This window comes from Tiliqua scincoides, chromosome 2 (assembly GCF_035046505.1).
Source record: "Tiliqua scincoides isolate rTilSci1 chromosome 2, rTilSci1.hap2, whole genome shotgun sequence".
Taxonomy (NCBI): domain Eukaryota; kingdom Metazoa; phylum Chordata; class Lepidosauria; order Squamata; family Scincidae; genus Tiliqua; species Tiliqua scincoides.
Window position 1 is genome coordinate 269,645,336 of NC_089822.1, and position 16,193 is coordinate 269,661,528.

Genomic DNA, 16,193 nt, shown 5'->3' on the forward strand with positions numbered 1-16,193 from the left:
ATTAGGTACCGAGATGAGATCCTCAGACCCCTTGTGAGACCATATGCTGGCCTGGTTGGCCCTGGGTTCCTCCTAATGCAGGACAATGCTAGACCTCATGTGGCTGGAGTGTGTCAGCAGTTCCTGCAAGATGAAGGCACTGATGCTATGGAATGGCCCGCCCGTTCCCCAGACCTGAATCCAATTGAGTTCATCTGGGACATCATGTCTTGCTCCATCCACCAGTGCCACGTTGCACCACAGACTGTCCAGGAGTTGGCGGATGCTTTAGTCCAGGTCTGGGAGGCGACCCCTCAGGAGACTATCCGCCACCTCGTCAGGAGCATGCCCAGGCGTTGTAGGGAGGTCATACAGGCACGTGGAGGCCACACACACTGCTGAGCCTCATTTTGACTTGCTTTATGGACATTACATTGAAGTTGGATCAGCCTGTAGTGTGTTTTTCCACTTCAATTTTGAGTATGACACCAAACCCAGGCCTCCAGGGGTTAATAAATGTGATTTCCATTGATGATTGTTGTGTGATTTTGTTGTCAGCACATTCAACTATGTCAGGAACAAAGTATTTAATAGGAATATTTCGTTCATTCAGATCTCGGATGTGTTGTTTAAGTGTTCCCTTTATTGTTTTGAGCACTGCAGTTTATGAAAACCTCTGGGACACCCTTTGCCATCAGCATTTGCCAGAGATACTTTCTGTTCATTCTGTCAAAGGCCTTAGATTGGTCAATTTGTAGAAGTATCCCTTTCCACTGTCCCTTCTCCACCATCTGAAAGATCTCTCTAACCAGAACTAAGGAATCAGTCATCTTCCCCCCTGGGACAGCACTAGTCTGGGTCCTCATAATCAACTTAGGGGCTGTTCTGGAAAGTCTGTCATTCAAAATCTTTGCTAAAATCCTATAGTCGATGTTTGTCAGAGTAATGGGCCTCCGGTTTTTAGGCAGCGTAGGGTCGCCCTCTTTATAAATGAAGGTTAAGATTCCTCCATAAAAACTATCTCTAAATGTGTCCTCCTCCCAAAAGGCCGCGGCTAGGGGCTCGGCCAGTTCTTTCTGAAACAACTTATAAACGGTGTAATTTAGTCCATTGGGACCCAGAGCGGCGCCGTCTCTTCCCTTTCTTATCACCTCCAGCACTTCATCTTCTGTTACGGGTTTAAGCATCTCCTCGGCTTCTCCAGCAGGGCTCCTCTTACTTTCATTTGGTTTCTGGGATAGCAAATGTGCCGACAACCTTGGACTGGTGGGAATGGACAGCTGGGCTGCAAAGCTTTCCTCTCCATTATTTTCCAAAATAGTTTTTAAGCAAAAGATTAACTCAGAACAAGCTGCATTCAAAGAACAGATATACAAATGTTTTTCTTTCTAGATTTCTTTTATTTTTTTAATACATAAATTAGTGCTAAAGAACACTGTATGATTAGTTTGTGGAACTCTTTGCCACAAGAAGTAGTGATGGCATCTTGCCTGGATGTCTTTAAGAGTGGATTGGACAAATTTCTGGCCGCTGTGAGATGCAGGAAGCTGGACTGGATGGGCCCTTGGCCTGATCCAGCAGGGCTCTTCTTAGGTTCTTAATTATACCTTGCTACTATTACTAACTTCATTTTTCCTTCTCAGCCACTGACTAGAGTTTCTCCAGCCAGTCCTTATGGACAGGAGGGCCCTGAGAGTCAGACAATGATCAGCAAGGCTTAAATAAGGTGGTGAAAATCAGCCTTTGCTGTGCCTCTTTGGCCTCTGAAATCACCTTGCCCATCTTTGCATTTCCTGCCAACAGCACATGTTCCTCCTGATCCTCCGCCACAGTTTTTCAACCTTTGTTCCTGGATATGCCACTTCTTGTGATCTAGTTATCTTAAGTATCATTGGAAGCAACTAGCAATGACATCATGAACAGTTAGTTCCAGGTTAGGAGGCCAGATGTGACACCATAAACTCAAGGCTCAAGAGGCTCAAGGTGAGCGGGTGGGATTTTCAAGTGCATGAAAACCACATGTTGGAGCTCTGCCTGCTGAGCCAAGCCTCCTACTGATATTTGCAGTGTTGCAGTCTTGGTGCTGGATGGCGGGTGTCCCCTGGGAGCTGCACACACAACCGGACAGTCCCTCAAGTACCACAGGTGTATGCGTACCACCAGTTGAAAAATACTTGTCTACAAGAATATCACTTGCACAAAAAACCTCTTGCTCCCTTTCTCCATCTCCCTTCTTAGTCTCTCTCTCTCACCTCCATGTTTTCATCTCTGCTTTCCACTTTTGTGTCTCCATCCCTCAGATCTCTGCCTCTTGGCTCTCTACCAGCTCTGCTGTGGATCCCAGCAGAGCTCCAGAATGTGGCAGCAAGTCACCTTGAAGTCAGGAGGTCCAAGAACTAGGCTGGAGAACTGGCCAGGAACTCACCTGCAGAGAAGGAGCCAAGCAATTTCTCTTTCCCAATGAAGGTTGCCAGCATCCTCAGATTTCTTCCATTCCCAGACTGGTGAAACTCCAGGAATTAGTTTCATCAGAGGCAGAAGCCGAGTTTTAGCAACTTCTCCGGCTCAGAGCCTCTTGGCCTTGGTCGATGGCAGCAATGGGAGCTGGGGTGGGGGCAACACACTCACTGGCACCCATGAGGCCTGACTCATAAATGATGCAGACATAATCCCCTCTCTTCATCCTGTGACGTAGACTGGGAATTCTCCAGATCAGAAGCAATCCAGATGTGTATGCCTCTTAAGCCAACCTGTCTCTCTGTATTTCAAATCTTCAGTTTCCCTGGCTGCTAAGCATCCCCTTTCCTGCCAATGGTCCTCACTCTGCACCTTTGCTGTCCATGTTCTCATTCAGCCTCAGCTGTTAGCACGCTTGAGAACATTCCGAGGTACAGAAAGCAGCCCAGCCAAATACCAGTGAGGCTTGCAGCAGGCAGGCAACAGCCAGATGTAGCTTAGGTTGGCAGTCTCGAAAGACTATGGTATAAGCCTACAGCACCTGGTATTCCCAGGAGGTCTCCCATCCAAGTACTAACCAGGCCTGACCCTGCTTAGCTTCCGAGATCAGACAAGATCCGGAGATAGTGTTCAGTATAGGGAGATGGTTGGCAACCTTCAGTCTCGAAAGACTATGGTATAAGCCTACAGCACCTGGTATTCCCAGGCGGTCTCCCATCCAAGTACTAACCAGGCCTGACCCTGCTTAGCTTCCGAGATCAGACAAGATCCGGAGATAGTGTTCAGTATAGGGAGATGGTTGGCAACCTTCAGTCTCGAAAGACTATGGTATAAGCCTACAGTACCCAGTATTCACAGGCGGTATCCCATCCAAGTACTAACCAGGCCTGACCCTTCTTAGCTTCCGAGATCAGGCACGTGCAGGGTAAGATTAAGATTGAGCTTACTGCAGGGGGTGTCACAGCATGCAGGTGGGGGCCACAAACGGACCAGAGAAATGACACATTGAAATCACTTCATGCAAAACACTGCTAAAATCACAGGCTAAACTTAGAGCATATATAGAGAAAGGGTTGAAGAGTTTTTCTAACTTGAAAATATGTGTGAAATAACTAACTTGAAATATATGTGATATAGATGGGATCAGAATAACTTCTTTTTGAAGTCCCCAGAAAAACCAAGATTAGTTCAAGCTCTCCAGAAAAAATTTCCACACAGATACACTCAACCCCTGATCATTTTGCCAGCTGGACACTGGACACCTGAGTGGGGCCTGAGCCAGGATGAGAAATGGAGTGAAAAGCCAGGAGGTGCGTGTGGGGGGGGGGATTCACAGCATGGATCTGGTGGGCTCCCTCTGCTCTCTTCTCACACGCCAAGAGGAGATCATGCTGCAGAAACCAAAAACAGGAGAGGGAAAAGTTCAGCCAGTGTGAAGGCATTAGAATCCTACAGTTGGGGGGTGCACAAATATTATCCCTCCAAGCTTCACAGCTGAGGCCCCAAACTGTGACCAGTACCCAAAATGTGGCACAAGCAGAGCTGAAGCACTTCTAGAGGTGCCCCACCACTTGCGGCCTGTGCAACAAAGTCGTTCAGGGGATGGCTCAAGCAAGCAAGTTATGCTGCATCCTTCAGGGGAAGGAAGCCATCTGATGGGGACACTAAGCACTTTGACCCAGAAGAGAATCCATTCCAAGGCTCACATATGGCCATCATTCGTAACCTGAGCAGAACCCATATTCAAAGCAAGGGAGGAAACACACCATCCAGATGAAACTAAAGTGGGCCAAAAGTGGCAGAAGCTCTTCTTATCCAATCTCCACCCCAATTCCTGTTACCTACAGGAAAGTTTTCAAATTTGGCCCACAGAAAAGCAGAAGGACAGATTCTGAGGGAAAGGTCTTCTCCTCAAGATGGATGCTCCCCTCTTACCTCTAGCGGAGCTGTCGGAACCCGGATCGCTTGCTGCAGAGGGAGAAGAGAGAAAGAGTGAGGGATGCTGCTCATCTTTAGATGTTCTGTGGTTACATCTGTCTCCCACCTTCCTCTGAGGAGCTCAGGGCAGTGGATAAGGGCCCTGCATGGCTCTTTCATCCTAAAGTAGAGAGCAGCTGCAGAGGAAACGCAGTCAGGATGGCCCCTCCCTCACAACTGCCACCTGCCCTGGGAGGGAAGCTGCCATCACCAGTGGGAGCTTCCTTTCAAGAGTATGAGGTGGAGATAAGGGCTTTGAACTGGGACTGTAGCAAGAGCAAAGTGTTTCAAGCACCCCCTCTAGACTTTGGTCCTGATCCCCCCACCCCAGCAACTATTTACCTTAGAGTAGCAAATTCACAGGGCCATACTGCATGTTTCATATAATATGCAGCTTGGTCCCCAAAAGCCAAGGCCCAGGACCCTCTGCACACACGCGCTCTTGCACATGTCCAGTTTTGCATTTGGGCCCCACCTTTCAACATCTGCAAACCGCTTCAGATGGCAAAACACACAGAAGGGAAGGAGGCACTTCAAATATCCTGCATCAGCAATAATACAGATCAATTGCACAAAAGCAAAAACTCTTTCTCTGTTGCACAGCCAGAGTTTCGTGAGTCCTCTGAAGGCAGAGAGGGACAGGCCACCTGGAGCCTCCACTGGAAGGGAGTTCCAGAGCCTACAAAAGGCTCTACTCCGAGTGCTCACCCACCAAGCCTCAGATGGAACAGACACCTGGAGCAGTGCCTCCCCAGAGCACCTCAGTCCTTAAGACAGCCCAGGCACAGCAGGGCTTTAAAGGAGATAACCTTTGGGTTGGACTCAGAAAAATCAAGGGGCCCACGTATCACCCTGCTCCCAGGGTTACACAATGTGCTCCAGATGGGTCACCTTCAAACAAGTCTGATCATCACATGCATGTACTCACTCACTCACTCACTCACTCACACACACACACACACACACACACAGAGTGCTTTTGAACTTCAGGACTCCTAAGAGGAAGGAGGCACTCACTTAATGCTGCTCTGTAGGCTGCTTTCTCTGGACATTTCTCTGCAGAGACAAAATCAAAAAGTCAGGCCTGGGAGGGACCTACAGAGGCCATCCAATCCCACCCCCTGCAAAGAGAAAGGAATGAGAGATTTTTATCCCTAGGTAGCAGATGCTCCTCCAGTTTGTGGTTTAGGGGAGGAGGCCCTGGAAGCTTCCCAGGCAACAGTTAGAGGAGGCCTGTCCTGGTATCAAGCCCCAACCTGCTGGGCTTCCCTGCAACTCTTGTTGCCTCTGGACCTTTGCTCTGGAATGACCACAGACAGTGACTGAGATCAGCAGCCAAGGAAGTGAGCTGGGGGTCGCTTTGAGAGCACAGAACTAAAGAGCCTCTTGCCCTCATATTGAAAAGTACTGAAAAACATAACTGAACATCCATGAAAAGAAGAAAGGGATCTGAGAAACACTGAAGGAACTTGATACTGGGTAGAGAAAACACCCATAAAATACCCAGGATTGTCAGTGTCAATCCTGAGGGAATCTTCTACACAGGTGTACCCAGTGCTTTTTTTGTTTAAAAAAAAAAAGGTGCAGGAACTCACAACTTGTTAATCTTTATTTTTGAACCATTTTTTATCGGAGAAATAAGAAATAAGATACAACTAGATGTAGTCAATAACTACACACACAGACACAGACACACACACACACACACACACACGTCCATCCCGTGTGAGCTCCCTGATAGCAAAAGCACTCCTGCCACAGCTGGAGTGAAACATCCCATTTTTTTAGGTGGGGAGGTGCTCCATTGGGCTATAGGAAACTCTCTCCATTGGGCTATAGGAAACCCTATAGTTCAAGTGTTCAGAACTAATATATAAGGTCTTGAGCCCAGCTGGTGGCCATCAGCACCTCAAGTCTTAGTTCCAAACACTTTGAGCCTAAGAGCTCCTATGGCTCAATTGCTAAAGTGCTGGTCTGTGGAGGGGTTCAAATCCCTATGAGGAATAAAAAAAAATTCTTTTCAGGTGAGGAGGTGCTCCATGGCTGCAAAATATAAAGGTTGGTTGCCAGTTGCCAAAAGGGGGGCCAGCTGAGGCTGCAAAACTCCTCAAAGTTCAGTCCCAGGCAGACTTTTTTAAGTCCTAAAAAAGCTTGCCTGGGACTGAACTTTGAGGAGTTTTGCAGCCTCAACTGGCCCCCCCTTTGGCAACTGGCAATCAACCTTTACATTTTGCAGCCATGGAGCACCTCCCCACCTAAAAAAGAAAAAAAAATTATTCCGCATAGGGATTTGAACCCTCAGCCTCTGGCTCCACAAACCAGCACTTTAGCAATTGAGCCACAGGAGCTCTTAGGCTCAAAGTGTTCGGAACTAATACTTGAGGCGCTAATGGCCACCAGCTGGGCTCAAGACCTTATATATTAGTTCTGAACACTTGAACTATAGGCTTTCCTATAGCCCAATGGAGAGAGTGCTGGGCTGTGGACCACTAGGTTGGAGGTTCAAATCCCTCCCCAGTCAGCAGTGCAAAAATAAAAAATAAAAAAAAAGGTGGAGCCGGCAGTGCAAAAAAAAAAAAAAGGTGGAGCACAAGGTCAGAAGTTCAAATGCTCAGGGGGGAAAAAAGGTGCCGGAACGCCGTTCTGGTGCGTTCCATTACAAAAAAAGCCCTTGGTTTACCAATGGGATATCCAACAAAGGGGAGAACGGACGGACGGACAGAATACACTGTCAATCTACACTGGATTGATCATTGCTGGGGTGGACATGACAAACCAGAGGCAGATCTGCCACATCTGTTTTGGACATGTCTCAGGATCATCCCATTTGAATTCTGGCACTGCAAAGCATCAGAGAGATGTCAGACGCTGCCATCAGGACCCTGTAATTGTGCTTCTTGAAAATATAGTTTTGGAGCAAATGTCAAGAATGGACAGCCCATCTCTTAATTGCTGCCCTGTAGCTGGAAAATATAAACCGTATATACCTTCCAGCTTCATGGCATTTTAATTTCAGGATCTAATTTCACAGGTTCATCACAACAGTATTACATTATTCACATCAAATGCAAAGTTCTTTCCTTCTAAAGCATGTGGGGGAATGAGATGGCCTTCCAGAGGTATCTCCTGCTCTAGCATAAAATGTCATTTTGGGGGAGGGGAGAGTGAAGGGCACTGCCAGGCTTTGGGGTCTCCATTTCTAGCACATCATCTCCATCTTTATCACCATCCATTTCTATGGTGCCATTTTTGTATGAGATGCAAGACACAGAATGAGAAGCCGGTTCCCTCTCTCAGGGGTCCAAATCTGAACCCCATCACCAAACAAGGAATGCAACTGGCCCAAGAAAGGCATTCGGAAAAACACTTACTGAGGACTACGACAATCACAACCGCAAGCAGAAGAGCCGCCAGGACCCCAGAAACGATTCCCACAGCAATGAGCCAACCAGGCACTGAGGCTGAAATGAAATTAACACATCTCTTCTCAGACTTGCTCTCCAAAGTCTGGGGCACACATTCCCAGAAACTGGAGATGGGGGCACTGAAGCTGAAACCTGAGGCATGCAAGCCATGGAGTTCATACAGTTTTGAGAGTTTTGGGCACTCTCCTGTCATTCATTCAGAGCAATAAAAGCAGGTGTTTCTGCCTCTCACAGTTTATTCATCCACCCCCTTGCTGGCAGCCCCATCCAAAATGGGGCTTCACTGGGAATTGCGGATGAGTTTCTTCTTTAACCTCCTCCTTAGGTGAAAATTCACCTCCCAGAAACTGGCCAGCACTCCAGCCCCCTCCCCACAAAAAACCGAGGCCTCCCTCCCCCCCCGCAGTCTCTCACCAGACTCCTCCACTGCCAAATCCAGAGGCTTCTCTAGCCCATCATGTTCCACATGGCACCGGTAGTGGCTCCTCTCCTTGGGGTCAATCTCTATGCTGAGCCAGGTGTAGTAAGTTCCATCTGCGTTGGGGCCAACAACTCCACGAAATGTGTCCCCTTCCCTGACTTCCCCATCCTTCCTCCAGGTAACATCAATCTCCTTGGGGTAGAAGCCGTGGGCCCGGCAGAGGAGGGTCTCCAAGCCCTCGTGGCTGTCCTTGCGGGTCACCTTCACCACTGGGCGCTCTGTGGGAAAGTGGAATATCTTGGTTTTTGCTTGTTGGATACTGTAGTTTATCAGAAGAAAGAGACCCCCCATTTGTACTGTGACTCAACCCCCATACTCCAGAACTGGTCCCACCCAGGCAGCTTCCTCAGGAGATGCAGAGAGTGCAACCCAACTGGGAAAACTCTCCAAGATAATAACTAGCAGTTCTGGGACTGCCCAGTGAGCTCTTTTGGAGCTTTGGGGCAAATATCACAAGGCCTCCTCTGTAGAAGAAGAAGAATGTTTTATTACGGTCACTGACCAGTACAACCTCTGTAGCTGAATTGGTTCAGATCCTGCTAAACTGGAGAGTATCAAGTGAACATCACTGCAGGGATCAGGGCTTTCACTCCAAGGGAAGGATATTGAAATTGTCACTATTAGCGGTTCCAGAACTATCACCTTTCCTGCATTTTCTTTCTTTTTATGAAGTGCAAGTCGTACATTAGCTGTGCAAACATGCACTGAAGAATGACCAGTACTCTTGTGCACTCTGACTGGCTCCTCTGAGGTTTGTCAGGGCAGCAGGGGAGGATAGCCCTTGCTTTCCCCGTAGCAGAGTGGCACGGGAGCGTAGGGAGATAGCACTGGAAGCAGACGGTCCCAAACAGAGCCAGAGAAGCAGACAAAGGCCTGTTTGTTGCAGAAGCAGGTATTGGTAAGGAGCAGGCAGAAGAGGAGTCAGTCAGGCGGTCCAGGAGTCAGGGATACAGAGGCACAGTCACAATAAGCAGTCCAAGCCACAGAACAAACCAACAGCACAACACACAGAAACTCCACCACAGTAACCCATACTTGGTGTCTGTTCTTACATACCGGTGTCTTATATATGGTGTCTGCCCCTTATATACTGGGGCTGGCCAATCAGAACAGGGCGACCTCATCCTCACAAGACAGTCTTGTGACCCTTTCTGATTGGCTGTCCAGTGGTGCATTGCACCACTCCACCATAGCCGACATGTCTCTGCACACATCTCCCCAGGTCACATGGCTCCCACCTAACAAGGTGCTTCTAATTGCTAATCACAAACATAGACAGTGCTGCTGTTCCTTTGTTTACATTTCATACCAGGCCTGGACATCAAGGCCCCTCCTGCCACATCCTGGCTTACAACAATTCAGGGCCTGGGATGCCAAAGGCCTGACAAGGTTTAAATTGGCCTCCACTGAAGAGCTACCGAGAGGAGAGGCAAGCCAGAGTCATAAACAGCCTGGTTGGCACTTGAGAACTAGAAATACTTCTTACAGGATGTCATACTGGAAGAAAAGAATATTCCATCTATCACAGGGCTCTCTGCACCTGCTCCAAGGCTCTCCTTACATGACATGGATCTTTTCTTCCCAATCTGCTTCCTGTCAGAAGGGGAAAGTTATTCTACAGAAGCTGAGATACATCAGTGGAAAGTGTCTGAATTTTTGACCCAAAGGAGTGACAACCCTGCTCAACCTGGAAAGGAAAATACCTGCAGAGAAGAGAGGAAAAAATCACCTGTTTCCTTCCTCCTCCTCCACTTTCTGGAGTACCCAATTTAGGGTGGGGGGAAACCTTAACCTGCCAATCTTGGGAGATGGAGCCACCATGGGGAGGGGGTGTCCATCAGCTCAGAAGCAAACAGTACAAAGCAAATGGAACTTTCCAGATGCATGGAGGAGGGGTCTTTACTTTCCACATGCAGTATGACATGGTTCAGTCCAGAAAAAGGACTGCTTGTGGGACTCTGAGCATTGTGTTTCTTGCCATCCAGCATAAAAAGGCAGGAGGTTCCTGAAGTGGGAGAGTGGACTGTATCCAGAGGTGTTTGTTTTTGTTCATAACTAAATAAAAACACAAAACTCCACATTTTTCAAACACCTCTGTCCATAGCTAATGAATTAGTAACACGGAAATCATGTATTCAGTTGTGAATAAAAACACAAAACATCACATTTTGCATTTTAATTCAACTTAAAAAAAATTGCACTGTGGTCAAACACCTCTAACTATATCACTTCATGCAAAAGACAGGGGAGAAGGACTGTTGGAGGATGTTTCAGTGCTGCTGTGAATACAGTGAATACAAGATCCCAGTAGGACCATCTCAATCTCATACAGTGACTGGTGTTGATCGTTGTCCTAAAGTGTCTATATTTTGTGCATTTCTGGGTATGTTTTGTCTGTTTTCATATGTGAGAACCAGCTTAAAACTCAATAGCCCACCCTGTGTCATTCAGAGCTGAGATGCAAATTACAGACAGCTTGGTGGAGAGGAAACGCTAACCACTACTCCTTACTGTTCTGGATCAGCGTGTGGTCTCTGGCAGCCCCCCTCTTGACCCTGACAATCATAAAAGCAAAATATATACAAACTGGGAATGTGAGTCCATTTCAGGGTGTGACAGGGCTACATTTAGGTCAGTTTGGTATTAATATGAAAGCGTGGCTGCTCTCATCTTGCATGTGGACATCCAGGCCAGTCTTCTTCCCCGAAGGCAGGTTCCATACTGGTTCTTGTTTTTAAAATATGGAATAATTTTCCATAAGCAAGTAACAAGAAAGACCAAGAGTTCTGTCTCTGCTGCACCAGGCCTTTTATCTGGGATAATTCTGAACAATGCACTCTCCTCACTCAGCTGGGACAGACGCAGGCTTCTCTCACCTGCTTCAAGTGCAGTTCTCAGTCTGGGATCCTACAAGGGAAGGGGCAGCATGAGGGAATTGCCCCCCCTCCCTGCCATTTCCCCCCTCACCTTTCCTCAACAGAGTCTCCTTTCCGTACTGCAGGTACTTCCGCAACCACCCAGTGCAGGTCTCCTCCAGATCAAACTTATAGAGCTGCGATCTGGGCAAGTTAGCATCCCAGTTCCTCTTGGTCACTTGAGCTGTGGCACTGGCTGCCGTCCAGGTGAGAGTCTCCTTGTCAAAGGCGATGAAGTCCCTCCCATCATAGGCGTATTGGGCAAGCCCCCGTTTCTGCCCATCCTCGCTCAGCTCACAACCCCACATGTACTGCAAGGTATGGAACCCTGAATGGGAGACACACGTGGGGGCATCAGAGCTAAAGCAGGACCAGCCAATCCCCCACTCTCCCACCCCTTCCCTGTAGAACAGACCCAGTCTGAGTCAAAGGCCACCTAAAGCAGCCCCCCTAAAACTCTCTCTCTCTCTCTTGCCCCACCACCATTAATACTGCTGCCTCCTCACCCATACCAGACTGCTAGGCACTGGTGTAACTAGAAGGGGCAGGGGGAAGACTGCACCATGTGACACCTATGGGGGGGGGGAATGACACTAGTTACCAAAATTGTAGAAACTGTGGTTTTGATGACTAATACCATCATGTTATATATTATTTGATGTGAATTTTAATGCAGAATGTAATGAAACAACCACACTGAAATATCTGCATTCTATCAAATGTTATCACCAAATAGCCAGAAACGGAAAACACAACTGCCTTTTGAAGTAAAAAGTGAATTTCTCTAACTTGAAAGTGACCAACGAGACTGATTGTTCCAAGAGCCAATGAGGTGTTGTTATAACACAGCAGGGAGCCAGTCAGGTGTTAGTCTGAGTCAACTCTCTTTCCATGGATCAGAGTTATGGATGGATCAAGCTGGCCACTGGATTTTTGTTGGTTACTGATTTGTTGGGTGACCTGGACTGTTCTATACTAAAATAATCAGGGTCCCAGATGGACACCCAGCGTGACGCGATGAGTCCACTCCTGGCAGGTGCCCTCAGCAAGGCCCTGGTGAGATCCCCACAGTGTGGCCTGCAGTCTGACAGGACCGGCCGTTGGGAGGTGGTGGTTGTATAGTCATGCATAGTGAGGCAGTGGGCCAAGAGGGAGATTATGTGGTGGCCACATCTTCAACTAGCTGCAAGGGCTGGCTGTTCTCCCACAGGGCCTTCTGGGGCAACTTTCAACCCTGACGTGGGAGGCCGTCAGGGTTCTTGGTGGCCAGCCACCAAGGCCAGTGACCTCCCTTCCATCCCTGTGAGCAATTCACCTGAGGGAGAAAGAAAAGGGTGCCTGAATCCTCTCCCCCTGGGCTTTGTCTTAGGCCATTCCAACCCAGTCCCCTGGTTCTGGTGTTATATGAAAGGGAAAAGAGCACAAACTAATTACACGCTAAGTAAAGAAATATTTTCTTTTGTCTGTCCTAACCCTCCCAGCACTCAATTTTAGTGGATGTCCCCTGGTTCTGGTGTTATGTGAGAGTGTAAAGAGCATCTCCCTATCCACTCTGTCCATTCCCTGCATAATTTTGTATGTCTCAATCATGTCCCCCCTCAAGCGTCTCTTTTCTAGGCTGAAGAGGCCCAAACGCCGTAGCCTTTCCTCATAAGGAAGGTGCCCCAGCCCCGTAATCATCTTAGTCGCTCTCTTTTGCACCTTTTCCATTTCCACTATGTCTTTTTTGAGATGTGGCGACCAGAACTGGACACAATACTCCAGGTGTGGCCTTACCATAGATTTGTACAACGGCATTATAATACTAGCCGTTTTGTTCTCAATACCCTTCCTAATGATCCCAAGCATAGAATTGGCCTTCTTCACTGCCGCCGCACATTGAGCCAACACTTTCATCGACCTGTCCACCACCACCACCCCAAGATCTCTCTCCTGAGCTGTCACAGACAGTGACTGATGTCCCTTCCTGCAGGAGTAGGTGGGGGGGAGAGTTCTAGCTGCAGCTCCACCTCTTCCACTCACCTGTGCTCTGGTTGTAAAGATTCTGCACAGACACAAGGTCTTTTCGGAGACCCAGATCAGTATGGCGTGCTCTCCGTAGATGCATGTGCCAGATCTGGGGTTCCTCCTTCTCCATTGTGCTAAACCAAGGCACTTTAGGCATAATCCTCTTCCCGTTGCTATCGTAGGCACCAAAGAGCTGGCCATCCACATACCCCACAGCGACGAACTGGGGCAGGCCCGGAGTGGGCCCGGACGCCTCCATCAAGAAAAACCGTGCAGAGTGGGAGGTGGAAGAGAAGCCTGGAAAGAGAGGGGGGCAGTCAGGAGGCCTCCTACACTCCTGGATCAGCCCTCCTGGAGGACACCTGGCAGGGGTGGGTGGCAGGTGCCTGGAGAAGACCCGAGGGAGGACGGCACGAAGCCGCTGTAGGGAGGAATCTGCAGCAGCAAAAGAGCGCGGGAGAAAGGAGGGCTCGGCGGTGGGGCGTCAGGCGAGCGGCAGGGAAGCGCAGCAGCGGAGACCGGGCGCCAAGCGAAGAGGGGGGCGCCCTGCAAAGCGCTCCGGGCTGCCCGCGGGGAAACGCCCGGCCCGGCGCCGGGCTCAGGCCCTGCCCCCGCCAGCACTCACCGCAGCAGCCCCCGCCCTGCAGGAGGAGCAGCGCGCCCAGCAGCCAGCCGAGCCGCCCCATCCCCAGCCGAGCCGGAGCCTCTCGCGCTCCTCTCCGCGCTGCGGCGCTGGGGACGCCCGTCCAGCCCTTCGGAGCAGGAGCGGGCTGGAATCTTCGGCCAGTGGGACGAGCGCCGTTGCCGCACCGCGGGGGAGCGCTTCCCGCGAAAGCGAAAGCGAAAGCGCGGGGCTGCCCTCCGGCAGCAGTCCGGGAAGGGCGCGGCTGCGGGGAGGTCCGCGTGGCCGAGGGCGGGCTCAGTGCAGCCCAGCGCACTCCCCTCCTCAGCTGGCCTTCTGCAACCTGAAGGCATCTCCAAGAGCCCCGGTGCCCGGACAGCGTCCTCCTTTGCAGCCTGCGTCCTGGAAAGCGTCCTCCTTGGCCCTGTGAGCAGCCCAGAGCCTTCCAGGAATCCATAAATTCGAGGTCATATCCTGTAGTTTCACATTCAACAATAAGTCATAGTGTTTAAATTAACTTCATGAAATCCACAGACAAGTGTTTTTAGCTTTCGTTTTGGCATGTCCTACATTTTCCCTACAAGTTGGGGCGCCGTGTCCTCTGCTCACCCTGTGCCTCCTGGTCCAGCCCCTGGGGTAACCCACTTCTAAAATCAGAACGTTGCACGTACACATCATGGCTTGCAACCCGTGATGGACTTTTCCTCCAGAATTTTGTCCAATAAGAACATCAGAAGAGCCCCGCTGGATCAGGCCACAGGCCCATCGGGTCCAGCTTCCTGTAGCTCACACAAGACAACAAGAGACCTGAGCTCTGATCAAACTACCTCTCCACCATCTAGGTGGAGAGCCTGGGAAAGTCTTCCTCGCAGACAAAGACCCCAGAAGCTGGGCGCAGGCACTCCAGGTTAGGACCACCAGATGTGCTGTCCGGGGCACCTTGGGAACTCGAAAGGCCTTCTCAATGGCCCCCTCTGTGCACCTCTCTCCTCAGGCACCAGAACATCTGATGTGCTTCTTTGTCCACACTCATGCCTCATACTTCACAAAAGCACCCCCAAAGCAGCTGACCAGAAACACCCACAACAACAGGGAATCCTCCAAACATAGCCACAAAGTGAACAGGGTTCCACGATGGGGTGGGGGGAGGGGAATGTCCCCAGTACCAAGATAAAGATCCAATCAGAGAGAACGAGAAAAAGCCCCCCTGCCTGCACTTGGCCCCCAATTCCAGGAGGCCTTCAAGAACACAGCAGGAGGCTGGGGGGGGGGAATACTGGGTTCACACATGCAGCAAGAAAAAGGGGAGGAAGCTGCCCCAGAACATCTTAGCCTGGATTCAGCACTCAACTGAGAAAAACAGCACCGTTTCAGGGGGAGACGAGATCCCTCTTCATAAGAACATAAGAACAGCCCCACTGGATCAGGCCACAGGCCCATTTAGTCCAGCTTCCTGTATCTCACAGCGGCCCTCCAAATGCCCAGGGAGCACACAAGACAACAGACACAACCTGCGTCCTGGTGCCCTCCCCTGCATCTGGCAGGCAGCCTGTCTCTAAAACCAAGAGCTTGCACATACCTACTGTGACTTGTAACCCATAATGAATGAATTTCTAGGCTGAAGAGGCCCAAACGCCGTAGCCTTTCCTCATAAGGAAGGTGCCCCAGCCCCGTAATCATCTTAGTCGCTCTCTTTTGCACCTTTTCCATTTCCACTATGTCTTTTTTGAGATGCAGCAACCAAAACTGGACACAATACTCCAGGTGTGGCCTTACCATCAATTTGTAAAATGGCATTATGATATTAGCTGTTTTGTTCTCAATACCTTTCCTAATGATCCCAAGCATAGAATTGGCCTTCTTCACTGCCGCCACACATTGGAATGACACTTTCATCGACCTGTCCACCACCACCCCAAGATCTCTCTCCTGATCTGTCACAGACAGCTCAGAACCCATCAGCCCATAATTAAAGTTTTGATTTTTTGCCCCAATGTGCATGACTTTACACTTACTGACATTGAAGCGCATCTGCCATTTTGTTGCCCATACTGCCAGTCTGGAGAGATCCTTCTGGAGCTCCTCACAATCACTTCTGGTCTTCACCACTCGGAAAAGTTTGGTGTCGTCTGCAAACTTTGCCACCTCACTTCTCAACCCTGTCTCCAGGTCATTTATGAAGAAGTTGAAAAGCACCGGTCCCAGGACAGATCCTTGGGGCACACCGCTTTTCACCTCTCTCCATTGTGAAAATTGCCCATTGACACCCACTCTCTGCTTCCTGGCCTCTAACCAGTTCTCAATCCATGAGAGGACCTGTCCTCTAATTC

At 49.6% G+C, this 16,193-nt stretch overlaps 1 protein-coding gene across 1 annotated transcript; it reads right to left on the bottom strand.

Moving 5' to 3' along the window:
* Nucleotides 1–1,356: 1,356 nt before the first annotated feature.
* LOC136640479 (major histocompatibility complex class I-related gene protein-like) lies at nt 1,357–14,105 on the bottom strand. The gene is made up of 8 exons (XM_066615643.1): nt 13,867–14,105; nt 13,257–13,538; nt 11,287–11,562; nt 8,253–8,537; nt 7,785–7,874; nt 5,431–5,469; nt 4,372–4,404; nt 1,357–3,827 (listed from the first exon to the last, which is right to left on the bottom strand). The coding sequence occupies exons 1-8, from the start codon at nt 13,925–13,927 to the stop codon at nt 3,823–3,825; spliced, it is 1,071 nt and encodes a 356-aa protein (XP_066471740.1). The 5' UTR covers nt 13,928–14,105; the 3' UTR covers nt 1,357–3,822.
* Nucleotides 14,106–16,193: the final 2,088 nt, after the last annotated feature.

Bases quoted from the DNA above. Each gene is read 5' to 3' on its own strand.
- LOC136640479 (XM_066615643.1), bottom strand. From the start codon at position 13,927: ATGGGGCGGCTCGGCTGGCTGCTGGGCGCGCTGCTCCTCCTGCAGGGC. The intron at 13,539-13,866 runs GTGAGTGCTGGC...CTCTCTTTCCAG, and splicing joins GCAGGGCGGGGGCTGCTGCG to GCTTCTCTTCCACCTCCCAC. The intron at 7,875-8,252 runs GTGAGAGACTGC...ATTTCATTTCAG, and splicing joins TTTGGCAGTGGAGGAGTCTG to CCTCAGTGCCTGGTTGGCTC.